At 38.5% G+C, this 20797-nt stretch overlaps 1 protein-coding gene across 1 annotated transcript in view; it reads right to left on the reverse strand.

Annotated features, from left to right (window-relative positions):
* The window catches only part of tpp2 (tripeptidyl peptidase 2), a 110521-nt gene that overhangs the window by 23894 nt on the left and 65830 nt on the right, over positions 1–20797 (reverse strand). The window contains exons 11-17 of the mRNA XM_079811789.1: positions 12009–12163; positions 11812–11928; positions 9523–9623; positions 8134–8230; positions 7665–7802; positions 4438–4682; positions 2440–2518 (exon numbers count right to left, since the gene is read on the reverse strand). Coding sequence (XP_079667915.1) covers positions 2440–2518; positions 4438–4682; positions 7665–7802; positions 8134–8230; positions 9523–9623; positions 11812–11928; positions 12009–12163 — 932 coding nt within the window. The remainder of the gene's footprint in view (positions 1–2439; positions 2519–4437; positions 4683–7664; positions 7803–8133; positions 8231–9522; positions 9624–11811; positions 11929–12008; positions 12164–20797) is intronic.

The following is a 20797-nucleotide window of genomic DNA, read 5'->3' on the forward strand; positions in this document are numbered from 1 at the left end:
TCATTTTCAATGGGAATATATGCGGCTGAAACGGGTAGCCTAGTGCATCTAAACATTTTCAACATTAACTTTTTAATATAACATTATAGTCATTATAGCCTTGAGAAAATTTTTTTTTTTTTCACTGTGGAGCAGCCTAATCTTTTGTCCTTAAAGGGATAGTTCACCCAAAAATGAAAATTCTGTCATCATTTACTCACCCTCAAGTTGTTCCAAACCTGAATGAGTTTCTTTGTTCTGAAGATATTTTGAAGAATGTTTGTAAGATTATATGCAACCATTGACTGCCAAAGTAGGGGAAACATGCTATGGCAGTCAATGGTTGGATATAATCTGCTTGCTTACAAACATTCTTCAAAATATCTTCAGAACAAAGAAACTCATACAGGTTTGGAACAACTTGAGGGTGAGTAAATGACAGAATTTTCATTTTTGGGTGAACTATCCCTTTAATGGCATTTTTTCCCCTTACATTACTTTTACTTTTATACTTTAACTTCTTAACCCGCACCGGTTCGTGGACGGGGGGGTTGACGGAAGTGGGGGGGTGTGTACTTTTATTTACTTTTGTTTTATACAAAATATTCAATCAACTATCACAAACTATGCATCATTTGAAAGCTAAAACACTCAAGATTCATGTTCTGAACTTGTTTTTGCAATAAATACACCAGAGAGGAAAGGGTTAAATGAAACGCTAAAGGACCGTCCATGTAAACATTAGCATAATATCAGCGTTACTCATCTTTCATCTCCTGTCGTTCGGATCAGATCGGACGAATCCAATAAACACCCGCATACATCTCTGTGTAAGAGTCCATTCTTCAAAATGCATCCCACTTTTTAATCCAAAACAACGAAAAAATAGGGAAAAAACTAAAAATCCTCCGTTGTTTGCAAGAGAGTTTTGAGTTAGCGTGATCAATCATGTCCATTTTCAATGAAATATCGATTCTATTCCGTGTCTGGCAAACTCCCCCTGCTAGAATGGCTTCTCCCACGTATTTTAAGCCCTCCCTCGTCTCTCTCCTTCAATCAGAGACTCTTCTGGGATGCATCATATAGAGGAAGCGCCTTACAGGCTTGGTGAGCTGTCAATCATTGCGCCCATGGTTTTCGTTGGATAAAGGCACTCGGTGCCCAGCCAATGCCTTTCCAACAAAGGTTTGATTGATGGACTTAGTAACCAATCAAAAGGCATTATCTTGCGCAGTTTGCGTAAGTAGGCTTTGGTGAATACTGTTTGTGCGCTGGCTGCGCGTTCTCCATGGCGCAACTGCAGTGGAGCGCGCAGTCTCTCACTGACGCTTCCCATCAGCTAAATGAGTTTTTTACACTTTGTAATCTCTGTAAATAGTTGCTTTAGTTTTTCAGTAACTGTTTATCCATTATAATTAGTAGTATATTGCAGTTTATTGCAGATTTATTTGAATGAAAAACTACTCTTTACAATAGCAAATGTTCTGAAATAAATGGCCTTTTTGAAATGACGCCTAGACTTTTCTTGACATAAAAGCTCACAGAAGCCACATTACTGAGAGAATCATCCTCATATTTGAATCATGACATGATTAGACATTCAGTTTTATATTTAAGTTATTTTCAGGCTCTTAACATTAAATTATAATATTTTTTTCCCTAAGTGAAAACAAAAAACGTGAGTCACTTACATATATATTTACATGTATATTACTCTGTTCCCATATTACTTTGAGTTATTATGACTCTTGCGTAGCAATATTTCAAGTGTCTAGATTAAAATAAGACCAGGTTTATGAATATAGACCATAGGGTTTAAGAGCTGCAGACATTTTCATTTGGGTATATCGTTTTCAAAGAATTCCTAAAAAATGGGGCGCTTGTTAAGAGGTTAAGTAGTTTTGAAACCAGCACTTTTACTTGAGTAAAAAGCTTGAGTTGATACTTCAACTTCTACAGAAGTCTTTTTAAACCCTAGTATCTATACTTCTACCTGAGTCATGAATGCCAATACTTTTGACACCTCTGTTATCTACTGTTTTAAAAGTAACTGAGCTAACCCAACGATGAAAGTAATACATTATAAATCTACATTCAAAATAATTACGCATTATTTAAGCAGTTGTAATTGCAGTGTAAATGCATCTAAATGCAGCGTCTTACTATTCCAATTAAATTTGATTAAATGTAAAAATATGATGCAAACATCTAATAAGGCTTGTAAAATTGCCCTATTAAGAGGTAAAAATGCCCCAAGAAATCAATTTTAGGGGAAACATCATCCCGTAATGCATTACCCTAAACTGTAACACTGAAGCAAGCATTTCCTGTAAAGCTGCTTTAAAACAAAACGTGAATGTTGAGTTTGTGTCAGTATCGCACACCCCTATAAGAACACAGATGGGCTGACGAGGGCCAAGCGGCAGCATGCAGACGTGTTTGAGGAGGCCGGCAACTCACCGCTTTCTTGCCGAACTCACTCTTGGGCAGAACCAGAGAGCCGGTGATGTACCCGCCTGGACCGGCCCCTTTAGGGATCCTGAAACACAAAGACAAACATCTGCATCCTGTGGCGGCTCGGAAGTCAACAGCGGCGGACAGACTGACTAGTGTTCATTATGTCAGCTATTTTTTATTTAGTCTTAGTCTTGTGCCAAATGTCCTTGTTAGTTTTAGTCATATTTAGTCATTCACGTATCTTTTTTTGTTAAACTTTGAAAAAACTTGACTAAGATACCTCGAGTTGTCTTTTGACTAAAACTAGATAGCTAATGACATCAACTGGACATTTCGCGACCTTTGTTTCCTTGTATGTGATTGGTTTAAGCCTTTTCTGTCGCTGCGAGTGTAAAAATCGACATCAAAACGAAAAAAATAAGTATTGTTTTTTTCGCCGCAGCACATTCAGGGTTCCCACTCTTTTTCAGCAACCATTTTCCACTACTTTTCCAGGACATTTTCAATTTTACTACGGCGGGAATAAAAGACAAGGATCATGCCAAATATTGCTTTCTAAATCACGCCAAATATTGCTTTCTAAATCACGCCAAATATTGCTTTCTAAATCACGCCAAATATTGCTTTCTAAATCACGCCAAATATTGCTTTCTAAATCACGCCAAATATTGCTTTCTAAATCACGCCAAATATTGCTTTCTCAATCACGCCAAATATTGCTTTCTAAATCACGCCAAATATTGCTTTCTAAATCACGCCAAATATTGCTTTCTAAATCACGCCAAATATTGCTTTCTAAATCACGCCAAATATTGCTTTCTAAATCACGCCAAATATTGCTTTCTAAATCAGGCCAAATATTGCTTTCTAAATCACGCCAAATATTGCTTTCTAAATCACGCCAAATATTGCTTTCTAAATCACGCCAAATATTGCTTTCTAAATCAGGCCAAATATTGCTTTCTAAATCACGCCAAATATTGCTTTCTAAATCATGCCAAATATTGCTTTCTAAATCACGCCAAATATTGCTTTCTAAATCACGCCAAATATTGCTTTCTAAATCACGCCAAATATTGCTTTCTAAATCATGCCAAATATTGCTTTCTAAATCACGCCAAATATTGCTTTCTAAATCATGCCAAATATTTCTAAGCTTTCTAAGTCTTTAAAAGTCGTCCAGTTTATGGCCATTACTTATCAATCCAGCATTTTTCAACATGAGCTCTTAATCACACATTATGACTATGGAAGCTTGTTTACACCACAGAATAGAAAGAAAAGGTCATTATGACTTTTTATCTCGCTATTCTGACTTTCTCGCAATTGCGAGTTTACATATTTGGGTTTTACATATTTTACAGGTTTCAGAATTTTCATTTTTTAGTGAACTATTAATAAAACAACAAAAGACAAAGAGAAAATCACTCACTGCTCTTGACTGAAGAACTAATACAGCAGCTTTAATCAGAATCAGTGTATATTTTATAGTGAAGTCTGTGTAGTGTTTACATTCATTCATTCAATTTCATACTTAAATACTGCTGTACAGCTCTGAGCTGCCAGAGTAAATCTTTATATACATTTATTTTATATTATCCAATACACTAGGAATTATGTGTACAAGGGCTTTTTTTAGTAAAGTTTTAAGTTTAAGTAAGGTTTTTCAATTCTTTTAAGTAAAATAAAGAAAGAGTATTGCAATAAAAAAAAGTATTTTTTTCTCTTTAACCTCTTGCGGTTCCTGTCGCCTAAGAATAGAATAACAAAAAACTGATGTGACAAGCCATCAGAACCGAACCAGAAAACCGTGGTTAAAAACCGAGGTGTGTATTGAACCGTGGACTAACTGTAGTGTTGCATCCCTAGTAAACACAAACTTTTATTTTGGATGCGATTAATCGCGATTAATCTTTTGACAGCCCTAAAAAAAAAAGGTAGTTGACGAACATATTTACTCTCGCCTTGTCTGAGGAAATGAACACTAGGACAGACACTCACTTGTCGTCGGGCAGCGCGGTGATGTAGAAGGGCTGCGAGGCGCCCGGGCTCAGCGTGACGGAGTTAGCCTTCTTCTTGGCTAGCATGGCAGCGCGGTGCGACTCGTAGACGTCCAGCGAGAGTGTGTTGGACAGACGGTGTGAGACGACGAAGGGCAGGTCCTTCAGCCGCTCCAGCTCGCTCTGCTGCTCGTGACGCACCTGAAGGCGCAGTGTGTAGTCGCCCTTCTCCAGCTTCTGGGAGTACTGGCAGAGCAACAACATCTCAACACACTGACACAACAGAGCAACAACATCTCAACACACTGACACAATACTGAAGGGCTGTAATCTCCCAGTCGATTAGTCCATTTATTAGTCCATAGGTTCTGGCTCGACCAAAATTCTGATTGGTCGATTTTTTGCCGCGTTCATGTCATCAGGTGGAAAGCAATAATTGTTAATGGGGGTGTTTTTATGCTGCGTTCACACCAAACGCGAATAGAGCGTCTGGCGCGAGTGATTTCAATGTTAAGTCAATGGAAAGGCGTGTTTCGCGCGGCGCGAAGGACGCGAATCCGCCTCATTCGAGCGAATGATGCGAATTGAGCGTCTTGCGCAATACGCTCGTTACACGCGCAAATTTGTGCATTCACGCGTTTGAAGCGAATTCGCGTATGACGCCTGTGGGGTTACAAATTTATACATTGTTATATCTAGGTTCAAATGTAATAGAATATAACTTGAAACATTATCTATATTTGTGTTTTACATTTTGAAGTAATCTTGAGGAAATTCTAAGAAGATTAAGGTCAGGCTGTGTAAGTGGTTGAGACATTAAAGGGTTAGTTCACCCCAAAATTAAAACTCTGTCATTAATTCCTCACCCTCATGTGGTTGGACACCCGTCAGACCTCCGTTCATCTTCAGACACAAATGAAGATATTTTAGTGTAAAGCTGATGCTGAGAAAGGCTTCAGATAGGCCTCCATTGGCATTCAGTACATTTACACTCACAAGACCCATAAAAGGCACTAAAAACATCATTACAAAGTCCATCTCACCACAGTGACTCAATAGTTACAGACAATAGACAATAGTTTTTGTGCGCAAAAAAAAATCAAAACACCTTTATCCAGCTTGTTCTTGTGTTCCGTGTGTCTCCACGACGCATGCGTGAGAATATGACGCAGATCCGGCGTTCGGGAATCCATGAAATGCACACTTTAGCCCGATTTTTGAGAACTACGCCGAGACCTAAAGCACGATCAGTGTAGAATTCAACAGCTGAGATACGCGCGTCTTCCTCTGCTCGTAAACAAATCTCTTCTGGGTCATGTGTCCGAACGCCGGATCTGCGTCATATTCTCACGCATGCGTCGTGGAGACACACACGGAAGACAAGAACAAGCTGGATAAAGGTGTTATTTAGATTTTTTTTTTGCGCACAAAAACTATTGTCGTCGCATCGTAAAATTATTGTAGAGCCACTGTGGTGAGATGGACTTTGTAACGACATTTTTAGTGCCTTTTCTGGGTCTTGTGAGTGTAAATGTACTGAATGCCAATGGAGGCCTATCTGAAGCCTTTCAGAGCATCAGATTTACACTAAAATATCTTCATTTGTGTCTGAAGATGAACGGAGGTCTGACGGGTGTCCAACCACATGAGGCTCAGTCATTAATGACACAATTTACAGTTTTGGGTGAACTAACCCTTTAAGTCAATGGAAAGGCGCATTTCGCGCGGCGCGAATCCGCCTCATTCGCGCGAATGACGCAAATTGTGCATCTTGCGCAATATGCGCGTTACACCGCGCGAATTTGTGCATTCACGCGTTTGAAGCGAATTCGTGTCTGACGCCTGTGGGGTTACAAATTTATACATTGTTATATCTAGGTTCAAATGTAATAGAATATAACTGAAAACATTATCTATATTTGTGTTTTACATTTTGAAGTAATCTTGAGGAAATTCTAAGGAGATTAACGTCAGGCTGTGTAAGTGGTTGAGACATTAAGTCTTTTGTCTCTATGCACTTCCTTACTATTTACCATGACAAGTTTAGAGCAATACTGCCTGAGTGATTGGATCATCTATGCATTTGAATGGCACGGTTATGCTGATTGAATCTGGACGAGAGACACAGTTATGTAGGGTTTGTCCTTTTTACCTATACAACATTTGCATTGTATTGTTCAGAGTGTCTCCTCCTCTGCTGTATAACCCCTCCCCCTGAAATGCAGATAAATTGCATTATTTTGTACTGTTAAGTCAGACTGTTTTCGGGCAACCTGCAGCACAGAGAGTTCTCATTAAAAGAATTACTTCTGTTTGATCCCGACGTCTCCTGGTCTCTATACTTCAAGAAACAACAGAGGTTCACAACACGCCCGAGTTGAAAAATTTGAACTTTAGCGTCAATTTGCGCCGCGTTAACCAATCAGGAGCCTGCTCGCTGCGGTCACGTGGTAAAGTGACGTGATGAGAAACCCTGCATAAATTAAAAAAACTACTATTGTGTCACAAAATGTAGTTTTAAGACTTTATCAGGTGAGAATGTAGTTTAAAGCTCAAATCGGTGGTTTATTTATAAAGAGAGAGCGCCTATTTAAAAATTGTAAATTGAGGGAGCAAAAGCAGTATCGGCTCCAAATATCGGCTCAAGAAAATCGGCAGCCCGTATCGTCATCGGCTAAGGCTGATGAAAAAAAAAAACGGTATCGGCACTAAAAAAAAATCCATATCGGTCGATCCCTAGTGCCTTTTGTGTTTAAGAGTAAAAGCTTTAAGTTAATAGTCTATTCGTGTCTCAGCCGCGAGTCATAAGCTGTCATTAGCTGATCTTATGTTCACAGAGCGGCTGAAATGACAGTCTGTCAGTGATTATAATACATATGACAAAAACAATTGTCTAAATTATGTTGCATATTCCTCAAAAGTTATTGTGATGATATCACTAGTTGACAACATAGCCTATGATTTCCGAAAATATAGTACTATGATATTGCGCAAAAACGATTGAATATACTGCAAATAGCCTACTAGTTTATGTTTATTTATAATTAATTTAGGCAAGGCTACCAAGTACTGTGCACAGTGCGCAGCTAATTAATTTAACGCTTTTTTTCCTAACGTAATTTTTAGTCGAAAATTTCCGGACTTCAGTCGACCGAGATTTTCTTTGGTTGATTACAGCCCTACTGCGCTGGAGCAATGTTCTGGGAAGGCTGGCGTTGGACTGGTTACCTGGTGTGGGTAGGCGTCTCCAGATCCCATGAGTCTCTTGTTCTGGTCAAACAGGAGCCAGAGTTGACTGTCGAACTCAGACTCGTATAACAGCTCACAGAGCAGCGGACAGCTGGGCGTCACCTCGCCACTCTTGGGCTGAAACATCAACAATCAATCAATCACTGAGGAAATAACATAAACACAGATCACATCATAATATTGTGCCATCAAGGCATGGGCTCCTCTAAACCCCTGAAGGTTTGCTGCGGGATCTTGCATTTGGAGGCCGAGTCAAAACCTCAAACTCATTCCTGATGCATTTGTGCTTTGTGGCGGCGCATTATCTGCTTCTAACACATCAACTCTGAGGACAAAATGTTCACTTGCTGCCTAATATACCCCACCCACTAACAGATCATCAGTGTGTCATAATGTTATGCCTGATCGGTGTATAACTCACCATAAATGTATCTTACAATGTGCTCACCTGATGGAAATTATACGTGAGGACGATCTCATAGAGCTGTCTGTTGTTGGGTAACACATCTCTGAGGCCGAGGGGTTTGACTTTAGCACTAACAGGCCTGTGGAGGAGAAACACACACACACACACACACACACACACACACAGAAGAGCGGTTTGAACCCAAGAGGAATGTGGTTTATTATCTCAAATACTTCAACTGTATTTATGGGCATTACTGAACATCATATAAACTGATGCACACTAGATCAGGAGAGCGAGGTGCTTAGGAAGCCACTTAAATCAACATTGATACTCATATTTATGGAATATTACAGTGATTATCAGTGCACATCATTATTGTGTTAATAATCTCGAGTCAGAATAACTCTGATGACGAGGGCGGGGCCACCTGTCACTCACATGAGATCAGCCAATAGCAAACACAACCATCCAATCAATTCCCCACAGACACACTCAAGCCCCGCCCCTACATTTGTTCTTGTTTGCCAAGCGATTCACTCGATATACATTATGACATAAAAAAAGGTAATTATGACATACTAAGTGACAAGCTAATTCATAATTATGACATTAAAAACGTAAATATGACACCAAAAGTGAGAATTATGGGATAAAAAGTCAAAATATGACAAAAACTTGTAATGAAATTGAGAATATTACATAAAAAGTCATAATTATGAAAAAAAAAATTAAGAGCGTCAAAATAACTCTCCCTCCCAGCGACATTCTTCTTCTCTGATGATGAGGGCGGAGCCACCTGTCACTCACATGAGATCAGCCAATAGCAAACCACAACCATCCAATCAGTTCCCCTCAGACACACTCAAGCCCCGCCCCTACATTTGTTCTTGTTTGCCAAGCGATTGACTCAGATATACAGCACACTAGACCCTTTTCACAGACTGTGATGACGCGTTTTAACGGTCATCAATATCGTAAATCCTCGTTTTTTGTATTTTCATTTAAAAAAAATATATGTACATTTATAACACTAATACTGTGTATTTTATTACTTTCGCATCACATTACAATAAAGTTACCGCTGCTGTAAAGGTTTGTTTAGTAATAGCGTCTATGGGAGTGATGGTTAAAAATTAACATATTTCTCTCTTTTCAGTTATCAATTTTTTCCCTCTTTTTGAAAGTTGTGAAATCACTACTGTGGCGTTTTTCTTTTGCTATGTGAGCAAATGGGCACACCAAAAAAATATTTAATGTATTCTCTCGTTCACAGCTATAATATTTAACCCAAAACTATGACGACTTCCGCTCTGAGAAACCCGGAAATGTGAAAAGGGCTTATATAGGAGAGAAGATGTGTGTGACTTCCCTCTCATGAGGAGTTATTACACACATTATTCAGCGATCGTGTGAGTGGTGCGCTGTTACCTGAGGGGCTGAACCCAGTTCTTCAGTGTGATAGTTGGGGAAACATCTTCATATCTCAACGGAGACCACACCTCGAAACTGGAAATCCCCTCAGAGGCGTGCTGGATACACAAAAACACACGGAACAAGAGCCCTTAATGAACAGCACACCAGTGTTGGGGAAACGCATTACAAGTAACTTGAGTTACGTAATAATATTACTTTTTCCAAGTAACTAGTAAAGTAACGCATTACTTTTCAAATTTACAACAAAATATCTGAGTTACTTTTTCACATTAGTTTGACTGACAGCTCTCCTGCCCCAATGTTGAGTTAGTGCAGAGGTGTGTGTGTGTGTGTGTGTGTGTGTGTGTGTGAACATGATGGTTATTGTAGTTCTAGACTAAATGTTAGCATTTATTTATCTCACTTGCACAAAGATTCTGTCCTCCTCAAAATGAATAAAATCAGTCAAATGCTAAATCAGAGTACTATGCAAACCTCCAATAATTAAATGTTAAATAAAACAACTATTTTTATGCATAATCTACCTTTATATTTAATTTACCAATGTCTTGCTGCTGACCTTTGATGATGAAAATTACTAGATTTTTTGTTTTTATTGGTAAAACTTTTTTCTCCTTTATCTATTCCTCCATTATCCAGAGCTGCGCCCTCTAGTGTTCATGAGGGAATCTGCATCTTTACCTCAGCCTGGGGCTTATTATTTACATTTGGTATGAAGAGGTCTTTACCATTGCACAAAAATATCACTTTTTTGTTATGAACAAAAACAAAAGCAAAAACAAGCCCAGCCAAGGTGAGAAAAAGTAACGCAAAAGTAACGTAACGCATTACTTTTCTTAAAAAGTAACTAAGTAACTCAATTAGTTACTTTTTAAGGGAGTAATGCAATATTGTAACGCATTACTTTTCTTAAAAAGTAACTAAGTAACTCAATTAGTTACTTTTTAAGGGAGTAATGCAATATTGTAATGCATTCCTTTTCTTAAAAAGTAACCAAGTAACTCAATTAGTTACTTTTTAAGGGAGTAACGCAATATTGTAATGCATTACTTTTCTTAAAAAGTAACCAAGTAACTCAATTAGTTACTTTTTAAGGGAGTAACGCAATATTGTAATGCATTACTTTTCTTTAAAAGTAACTAAGTAACTCAATTAGTTACTTTTTAAGGGAGTAACGCAATATTGTAATGCATTACTTTTCTTAAAAAGTAACTAAGTAACTCAATTAGTTACTTTTTAAGGGAGTAACGCAATATTGTAATGCATTACTTTTCTTAAAAAATAACTAAGTAACTCAATTAGTTACTTAAGGGAGTAACGCAATATGGTAATGCATTACGTTTCTTAAAAACTGTAGCCATTTTCAAAAAACATCTAAAGACGCATCTCTTCCAGCAGCACCTGACCAATCAAGAATAGCACTTAACATTCTATTCATTTTTCTGTCTGTCTAATTTATTAAAAAAAAAAAAAAATAAAAAAAAAAAAAAAATAATAATAATAATAATAATAAAAAAAATAAAAAAAATCCTGTGTGTTCTGTGTTAGATTAACTGAGACTTGTTACAGCACTTGCATACTGTAGCCTCTGACTGTAGTAGCTGCTTCTATTGCTCTCATTTGTAAGTCGCTTTGGATAAAAGCGTCTGCTAAATGACTAAATGTAAATGTAAATGTAAAAAGTAACTAAGTAACTCAGTTCGTTACTTTTTAAGGGAGTAACGCAATATTGTAATGCATTACTTTTCTTAAAAAGTAACTAAGTAACTCAATTCGTTACTTTTTAAGGGAGTAACTCAATATTGTAATGCATTACTTTTCTTAAAAAGTAACTAAGTAACTCAGTTAGTTACTTTTTAAGGGAGTAACGCAATATTGTAATGCATTACTTTTCTTAAAAAGTAACTAAGTAACTCAGTTAGTTACTTTTTAAGGGAGTAACGCAATATTGTAATGCATTACTTTAACTAATTGAGTTACTTAGTTACTTTTTAAGGGAGTAACGCAATATTGTAACGCATTACTTTTCTTAAAAAGTAACTAAGTAACTCAATTAGTTACTTTTTAAGGGAGTAACGCAATATTGTAACGCATTACTTTTCTTAAAATGTAACGAAGTAACTCAATTTGTTACTTTTTAAGGGAGTAACCCAATATTGTAATGCATTACTTTTCAAAGTAACTTTCCCCAACACTGCATCTGACACACCATGATTTTATTATGTGAAAGTCTCAAAGCGCCCTTGATGAAGTATTGAAGTGCGAAAGCCTGAAGCGACTCACGATGTGAAGAGGGGAGGGTGATGTCACCAGCCCGTGGAAGGAAATGACATAATCGATGGTGACGTCGCCGAGACTCGCCCACCAGCGAGCGACACAGAACTCCAGAGTCCGTCCTGGCTGAGAGAGACACACACACAACCAAAGATGAACATGTGACCTGATCTAATATTGATCACACATGGGCTAGACAGGCTTACCAGCACAGGAAAGGCCTCTGTGAGCGAGCCCTTCTCCAGCAGAGACGAGAACTTGTAGAACTCGTTGGCCCGGTACGCTCTCTGCTTCACCAGATGAACCGCGTGCAGGACGAACTTCGACGACACGTCTCCAGAGTGAGACGTCAACGAGATCTCTGGAAGAGCAGGCACAGATCATAACCGGGAATCATCAGATGTGTGTAAAGCCCGATTATCGTCTGATGTGTGTAAAGCCGATTATCATCAGATGTGTGTAAAGCCTGATTATCGTCAGATGTGTGTAAAGCCGATTATCATCAGATGTGTGTAAAGCCGATTATCATCAGATGTGTGTAAAGCCGATTATCATCAGATGTGTGTAAAGCCGATTATCATCAGATGTGTGTAAAGCCTGATTATCATCAGATGTGTGTAAAGCCGATTATCATCAGATGTGTGTAAAGCTGATTATCATCAGATGTGTGTAAAGCCGATTATCATCAGATGTGTGTAAAGCCGATTATCATCAGATGTGTGTAAAGCCGATTATCATCAGATGTGTGTAAAGCCTGATTATCATCAGATGTGTGTAAAGCCGATTATCATCAGATGTGTGTAAAGCCGATTATCATCAGATGTGTGTAAAGCCTGATTATCGCCAGATGTGTGTAAAGCCTGATTATCGTCAGATGTGTGTAAAGCCGATTATCATCAGATGTGTGTAAAGCCTGATTATCGCCAGATGTGTGTAAAGCCGATTATCATCAGATGTGTGTAAAGCCTGATTATCATCAGATGTGTGTAAAGCCGATTATCATCAGATGTGTGTAAAGCCTGATTATCGCCAGATGTGTGTAAAGCCCGATTATCGTCAGATGTGTGTAAAGCCGATTATCATCTGATGTGTGTAAAGCCGATTATCATCAGATGTGTGTAAAGCCTGATTATCATCAGATGTGTGTAAAGCCTGATTATCATCAGATGTGTGTAAAGCCCGATTATCATCTGATGTGTGTAAAGCCTGATTATCATCAGATGTGTGTAAAGCCGATTATCATCTGATGTGTGTAAAGCCGATGATAATCTGATGTGTGTAAAGCCTGATTATCATCAGATGTGTGTAAAGCCGATTATAATCTGATGTGTGTAAAGCCTGATTATCATCAGATGTGTGTAAAGCCCGATTATCATCAGATGTGTGTAAAGCCGATTATCATCAGATGTGTGTAAAGCCGATTATCATCTGATGTGTGTAAAGCCTGATTATCATCAGATGTGTGTAAAGCCGATTATCATCTGATGTGTGTAAAGCCGATTATAATCTGATGTGTGTAAAGCCTGATTATCATCAGATGTGTGTAAAGCCCGATTATCGTCTGATGTGTGTAAAGCCGATTATCATCAGATGTGTGTAAAGCCGATTATCATCAGATGTGTGTAAAGCCGATTATCGTCAGATGTGTGTAAAGCCGATTATCATCAGATGTGTGTAAAGCCGATTATCATCAGATGTGTGTAAAGCCGATTATCGTCAGATGTGTGTAAAGCCGATTATCGTCAGATGTGTGTAAAGCCGATTATCATCAGATGTGTGTAAAGCCTGATTATCATCAGATGTGTGTAAAGCCGATTATCATCAGATGTGTGTAAAGCCCGATTATCATCAGATGTGTGTAAAGCCGATTATCGTCTGATGTGTGTAAAGCCTGATTATCATCAGATGTGTGTAAAGCCCGATTATCATCAGATGTGTGTAAAGCCGATTATCATCAGATGTGTGTAAAGCCTGATTATCATCAGATGTGTGTAAAGCCTGATTATCATCAGATGTGTGTAAAGCCGATTATCATCAGATGTGTGTAAAGCCTGATTATCATCTGATGTGTGTAAAGCCTGATTATCATCAGATGTGTGTAAAGCCGATTATCATCAGATGTGTGTAAAGCCGATTATCATCAGATGTGTGTAAAGCCGATTATCGTCAGATGTGTGTAAAGCCGATTATCATCAGATGTGTGTAAAGCCGATTATCATCAGATGTGTGTAAAGCCGATTATCATCAGATGTGTGTAAAGCCGATTATCATCAGATGTGTGTAAAGCCTGATTATCATCAGATGTGTGTAAAGCCGATTATCATCAGATGTGTGTAAAGCCGATTATCATCAGATGTGTGTAAAGCCTGATTATCATCAGATGTGTGTAAAGCCTGATTATCATCAGATGTGTGTAAAGCCAATTATCATCAGATGTGTGTAAAGCCGATTATCGTCAGATGTGTGTAAAGCCGATTATCATCAGATGTGTGTAAAGCCGATTATCATCAGATGTGTGTAAAGCCAATTATCGTCAGATGTGTGTAAAGCCGATTATCATCAGATGTGTGTAAAGCCCGATTATCATCAGATGTGTGTAAAGCCGATTATCATCAGATGTGTGTAAAGCCCGATTATCATCAGATGTGTGTAAAGCCGATTATCGTCTGATGTGTGTAAAGCCCGATTATCGTCAGATGTGTGTAAAGCCCGATTATCATCAGATGTGTGTAAAGCCGATTATCGTCTGATGTGTGTAAAGCCCGATTATCATCAGATGTGTGTAAAGCCGATTATCGTCTGATGTGTGTAAAGCCCGATTATCGTCAGATGTGTGTAAAGCCCGATTATCATCAGATGTGTGTAAAGCCGATTATCGTCTGATGTGTGTAAAGCCCGATTATCATCAGATGTGTGTAAAGCCCGATTATCATCAGATGTGTGTAAAGCCTGATTATCATCAGATGTGTGTAAAGCCTGATTATCATCAGATGTGTGTAAAGCCGATTATCGTCTGATGTGTGTAAAGCCCGATTATCGTCAGATGTGTGTAAAGCCCGATTATCGTCAGATGTGTGTAAAGCCGATTATCGTCTGATGTGTGTAAAGCCCGATTATCATCAGATGTGTGTAAAGCCCGATTATCATCAGATGTGTGTAAAGCCTGATTATCATCAGATGTGTGTAAAGCCCGATTATCGTCAGATGTGTGTAAAGCCCGATTATCATCAGATGTGTGTAAAGCCGATTATCGTCTGATGTGTGTAAAGCCCGATTATCATCAGATGTGTGTAAAGCCCGATTATCATCAGATGTGTGTAAAGCCTGATTATCATCAGATGTGTGTAAAGCCTGATTATCATCAGATGTGTGTAAAGCCTGATTATCATCAGATGTGTGTAAAGCCTGATTATCATCTGATGTGTGTAAAGCCGATTATCATCAGATGTGTGTAAAGCCGATTATCATCTGATGTGTGTAAAGCCGATTATCATCTGATGTGTGTAAAGCCGATTATCATCAGATGTGTGTAAAGCCGATTATCATCAGATGTGTGTAAAGCCTGATTATCATCAGATGTGTGTAAAGCCCGATTATCGTCTGATGTGTGTAAAGCCGATTATCATCAGATGTGTGTAAAGCCGATTATCATCAGATGTGTGTAAAGCCGATTATCGTCAGATGTGTGTAAAGCCGATTATCGTCAGATGTGTGTAAAGCCGATTATCATCAGATGTGTGTAAAGCCGATTATCATCAGATGTGTGTAAAGCCTGATTATCATCAGATGTGTGTAAAGCCGATTATCATCAGATGTGTGTAAAGCCCGATTATCGTCAGATGTGTGTAAAGCCCGATTATCATCAGATGTGTGTAAAGCCGATTATCGTCTGATGTGTGTAAAGCCTGATTATCATCAGATGTGTGTAAAGCCCGATTATCGTCAGATGTGTGTAAAGCCCGATTATCATCAGATGTGTGTAAAGCCGATTATCGTCTGATGTGTGTAAAGCCTGATTATCATCAGATGTGTGTAAAGCCGATTATCATCAGATGTGTGTAAAGCCTGATTATCATCAGATGTGTGTAAAGCCTGATTATCATCAGATGTGTGTAAAGCCTGATTATCATCAGATGTGTGTAAAGCCTGATTATCATCAGATGTGTGTAAAGCCGATTATCATCTGATGTGTGTAAAGCCTGATTATCATCAGATGTGTGTAAAGCCTGATTATCATCAGATGTGTGTAAAGCCTGATTATCATCAGATGTGTGTAAAGCCTGATTATCGTCAGATGTGTGTAAAGCCGATTATCGTCAGATGTGTGTAAAGCCTGATTATCATCGGATGTGTGTAAAGCCGATTATCGTCAGATGTGTGTAAAGCCTGATTATCATCAGATGTGTGTAAAGCCGATTATCGTCAGATGTGTGTAAAGCCTGATTATCATCTGATGTGTGTAAAGCCTGATTATCATCTGATGTGTGTAAAGCCGATTATCATCTGATGTGTGTAAAGCCTGATTATCATCAGATGTGTGTAAAGCCGATTATCATCAGATGTGTGTAAAGCCGATTATCATCAGATGTGTGTAAAGCCGATTATCATCAGATGTGTGTAAAGCCTGATTATCATCCGATGTGTGTAAAGCCGATTATCGTCCGATGTGTGTAAAGCCTGATTATCGTCAGATGTGTGTAAAGCCGATTATCATCAGATGTGTGTAAAGCCTGATTATCATCAGATGTGTGTAAAGCCGATTATCATCTGATGTGTGTAAAGCCTGATTATCATCAGATGTGTGTAAAGCCGATTATCATCAGATGTGTGTAAAGCTGATTATCATCAGATGTGTGTAAAGCCCGATTATCGTCAGATGTGTGTAAAGCCGATTATCATCTGATGTGTGTAAAGCCTGATTATCATCAGATGTGTGTAAAGCCTGATTATCATCAGATGTGTGTAAAGCCGATTATCATCAGATGTGTGTAAAGCCTGATTATCATCAGATGTGTGTAAAGCCTGATTATCATCAGATGTGTGTAAAGCCGATTATCATCAGATGTGTGTAAAGCCGATTATCATCAGATGTGTGTAAAGCCTGATTATCATCAGATGTGTGTAAAGCCGATTATCATCAGATGTGTGTAAAGCCTGATTATCATCAGATGTGTGTAAAGCCGATTATCATCAGATGTGTGTAAAGCCTGATTATCATCAGATGTGTGTAAAGCCTGATTATCATCAGATGTGTGTAAAGCCTGATTATCATCAGATGTGTGTAAAGCCGATTATCATCACATGTGTGTAAAGCCGATTATCATCAGATGTGTGTAAAGCCTGATTATCATCAGATGTGTGTAAAGCCGATTATCATCAGATGTGTGTAAAGCCTGATTATCATCAGATGTGTGTAAAGCCGATTATCATCAGATGTGTGTAAAGCCTGATTATCATCAGATGTGTGTAAAGCCTGATTATCATCAGATGTGTGTAAAGCCTGATTATCATCAGATGTGTGTAAAGCCTGATTATCATCAGATGTGTGTAAAGCCTGATTATCATCAGATGTGTGTAAAGCCTGATTATCGTCAGATGTGTGTAAAGCCGATTATCGTCAGATGTGTGTAAAGCCTGATTATCATCAGATGTGTGTAAAGCCGATTATCGTCAGATGTGTGTAAAGCCTGATTATCATCAGATGTGTGTAAAGCCGATTATCATCTGATGTGTGTAAAGCCTGATTATCATCAGATGTGTGTAAAGCCTGATTATCATCAGATGTGTGTAAAGCCGATTATCATCTGATGTGTGTAAAGCCGATTATCATCAGATGTGTGTAAAGCCTGATTATCATCAGATGTGTGTAAAGCCGATTATCATCAGATGTGTGTAAAGCCTGATTATCATCAGATGTGTGTAAAGCCTGATTATCATCAGATGTGTGTAAAGCCTGATTATCATCAGATGTGTGTAAAGCCTGATTATCATCAGATGTGTGTAAAGCCTGATTATCATCAGATGTGTGTAAAGCCTGATTATCATCAGATGTGTGTAAAGCCTGATTATCGTCAGATGTGTGTAAAGCCGATTATCGTCAGATGTGTGTAAAGCCTGATTATCATCAGATGTGTGTAAAGCCGATTATCGTCAGATGTGTGTAAAGCCTGATTATCATCAGATGTGTGTAAAGCTGATTATCATCAGATGTGTGTAAAGCCGATTATCGTCAGATGTGTGTAAAGCCTGATTATCATCAGATGTGTGTAAAGCTGATTATCATCAGATGTGTGTAAAGCCGATTATCATCAGATGTGTGTAAAGCCGATTATCGTCAGATGTGTGTAAAGCCCGATTATCGTCAGATGTGTGTAAAGCCCGATTATCATCAGATGTGTGTAAAGCCCGATTATCGTCAGATGTGTGTAAAGCCCGATTATCATCAGATGTGTGTAAAGCCGATTATCATCTGATGTGTGTAAAGCCTGATTATCATCAGATGTGTGTAAAGCCGATTATCATCTGATGTGTGTAAAGCCTGATTATCATCTGATGTGTGTAAAGCCGATTATCATCTGATGTGTGTAAAGCCTGATTATCATCTGATGTGTGTAAAGCCTGATTATCATCTGATGTGTGTAAAGCCGATTATCATCTGATGTGTGTAAAGCCGATTATCATCTGATGTGTGTAAAGCCTGATTATCATCAGATGTGTGTAAAGCCGATTATCATCAGATGTGTGTAAAGCCTGATTATCATCTGATGTGTGTAAAGCCTGATTATCATCAGATGTGTGTAAAGCCTGATTATCATCTGATGTGTGTAAAGCCGATTATCATCTGATGTGTGTAAAGCCTGATTATCATCAGATGTGTGTAAAGCCGATTATCATCAGATGTGTGTAAAGCCTGATTATCATCAGATGTGTGTAAAGCCGATTATCGTCCGATGTGTGTAAAGCCTGATTATCGTCAGATGTGTGTAAAGCCGATTATCATCAGATGTGTGTAAAGCCTGATTATCGTCAGATGTGTGTAAAGCCGATTATCATCAGATGTGTGTAAAGCCTGATTATCATCAGATGTGTGTAAAGCCGATTATCATCTGATGTGTGTAAAGCCTGATTATCATCAGATGTGTGTAAAGCCGATTATCATCAGATGTGTGTAAAGCCGATTATCATCAGATGTGTGTAAAGCCGATTATCATCAGATGTGTGTAAAGCCGATTATCATCAGATGTGTGTAAAGCCTGATTATCATCTGATGTGTGTAAAGCCGATTATCATCAGATGTGTGTAAAGCCGATTATCATCAGATGTGTGTAAAGCCTGATTATCATCAGATGTGTGTAAAGCCGATTATCATCTGATGTGTGTAAAGCCTGATTATCATCTGATGTGTGTAAAGCCGATTATCATCTGATGTGTGTAAAGCCGATTATCATCAGATGTGTGTAAAGCCGATTATCATCTGATGTGTGTAAAGCCGATTATCATCTGATGTGTGTAAAGCCGATTATCATCAGATGTGTGTAAAGCCGATTATCATCAGATGTGTGTAAAGCCGATTATCATCAGATGTGTGTAAAGCCGATTATCATCTGATGTGTGTAAAGCCTGATTATCATCAGATGTGTGTAAAGCCGATTATCATCAGATGTGTGTAAAGCCCGATTATCATCAGATGTGTGTAAAGCCGATTATCATCTGATGTGTGTAAAGCCGATTATCATCAGATGTGTGTAAAGCCGATTATCATCAGATGTGTGTAAAGCCGATTATCATCAGATGTGTGTAAAGCTGATTATCATCAGATGTGTGTAAAGCCTGATTATCATCAGATGTGTGTAAAGCCGATTATCATCAGATGTGTGTAAAGCCCGATTATCATCAGATGTGTGTAAAGCCGATTATCATCTGATGTGTGTAAAGCCGATTATCATCAGATGTGTGTAAAGCCGATTATCATCAGATGTGTGTAAAGCCGATTATCATCAGATGTGTGTGTAAAGCCGATTATCGTCAGATGTGTGTAAAGCCGATTATCATCAGATGTGTGTAAAGCCGATTATCATCAGATGTGTGTAAAGCCGATTATCATCAGATGTGTGTAAAGCCGATTATCATCAGATGTGTGTAAAACCGATTATCGTCAGATGTGTGTAAAGCCGATTATCGTCAGATGTGTGTAAAGCCGATTATCATCAGATGTGTGTAAAGCCGATTATCGTCCGATGTGTGTAAAGCCTGATTATCGTCCGATGTGTGTAAAGCCGATTATCATCAGATGTGTGTAAAGCCGATTATCGTCCGATGTGTGTAAAGCCTGATTATCGTCAGATGTGTGTAAAGCCGATTATCATCAGATGTGTGTAAAGCCGATTATCATCTGATGTGTGTAAAGCCGATTATCATCAGATGTGTGTAAAGCCGATTATCATCAGATGTGTGTAAAGCCGATTATCGTCAGATGTGTGTAAAGCCGATTATCGTCCGATGTGTGTAAAGCCTGATTATCGTCAGATGTGTGTAAAGGCGATTATCATCAGATGTGTATAAAGCCGATTATCATCAGATGTGTGTAAAGCCGATTATCATCAGATGTGTGTAAAGCCGATTATCATCAGATGTGTGTAAAGCCGATTATCATCAGATGTGTGTAAAGCCTGATTATCGTCAGATGTGTGTAAAGCCTGATTATCATCAGATGTGTGTAAAGCCTGATTATCGTCAGATGTGTGTAAAGCCTGATTATCATCAGATGTGTGTAAAGCCGATTATCATCAGATGTGTGTAAAGCCGATTATCGTCCGATGTGTGTAAAGCCTGATTATCGTCAGATGTGTGTAAAGCCGATTATCATCAGATGTGTGTAAAGCCGATTATCGTCCGATGTGTGTAAAGCCTGATTATCGTCAGATGTGTGTAAAGCCGATTATCATCAGATGTGTGTAAAGCCGATTATCATCAGATGTGTGTAAAGCCGATTATC

The sequence above is a fragment of the Gobio gobio genome, assembly GCF_949357685.1.
Source record: "Gobio gobio genome assembly, chromosome: 3".
NCBI lineage: Eukaryota > Metazoa > Chordata > Actinopteri > Cypriniformes > Gobionidae > Gobio > Gobio gobio.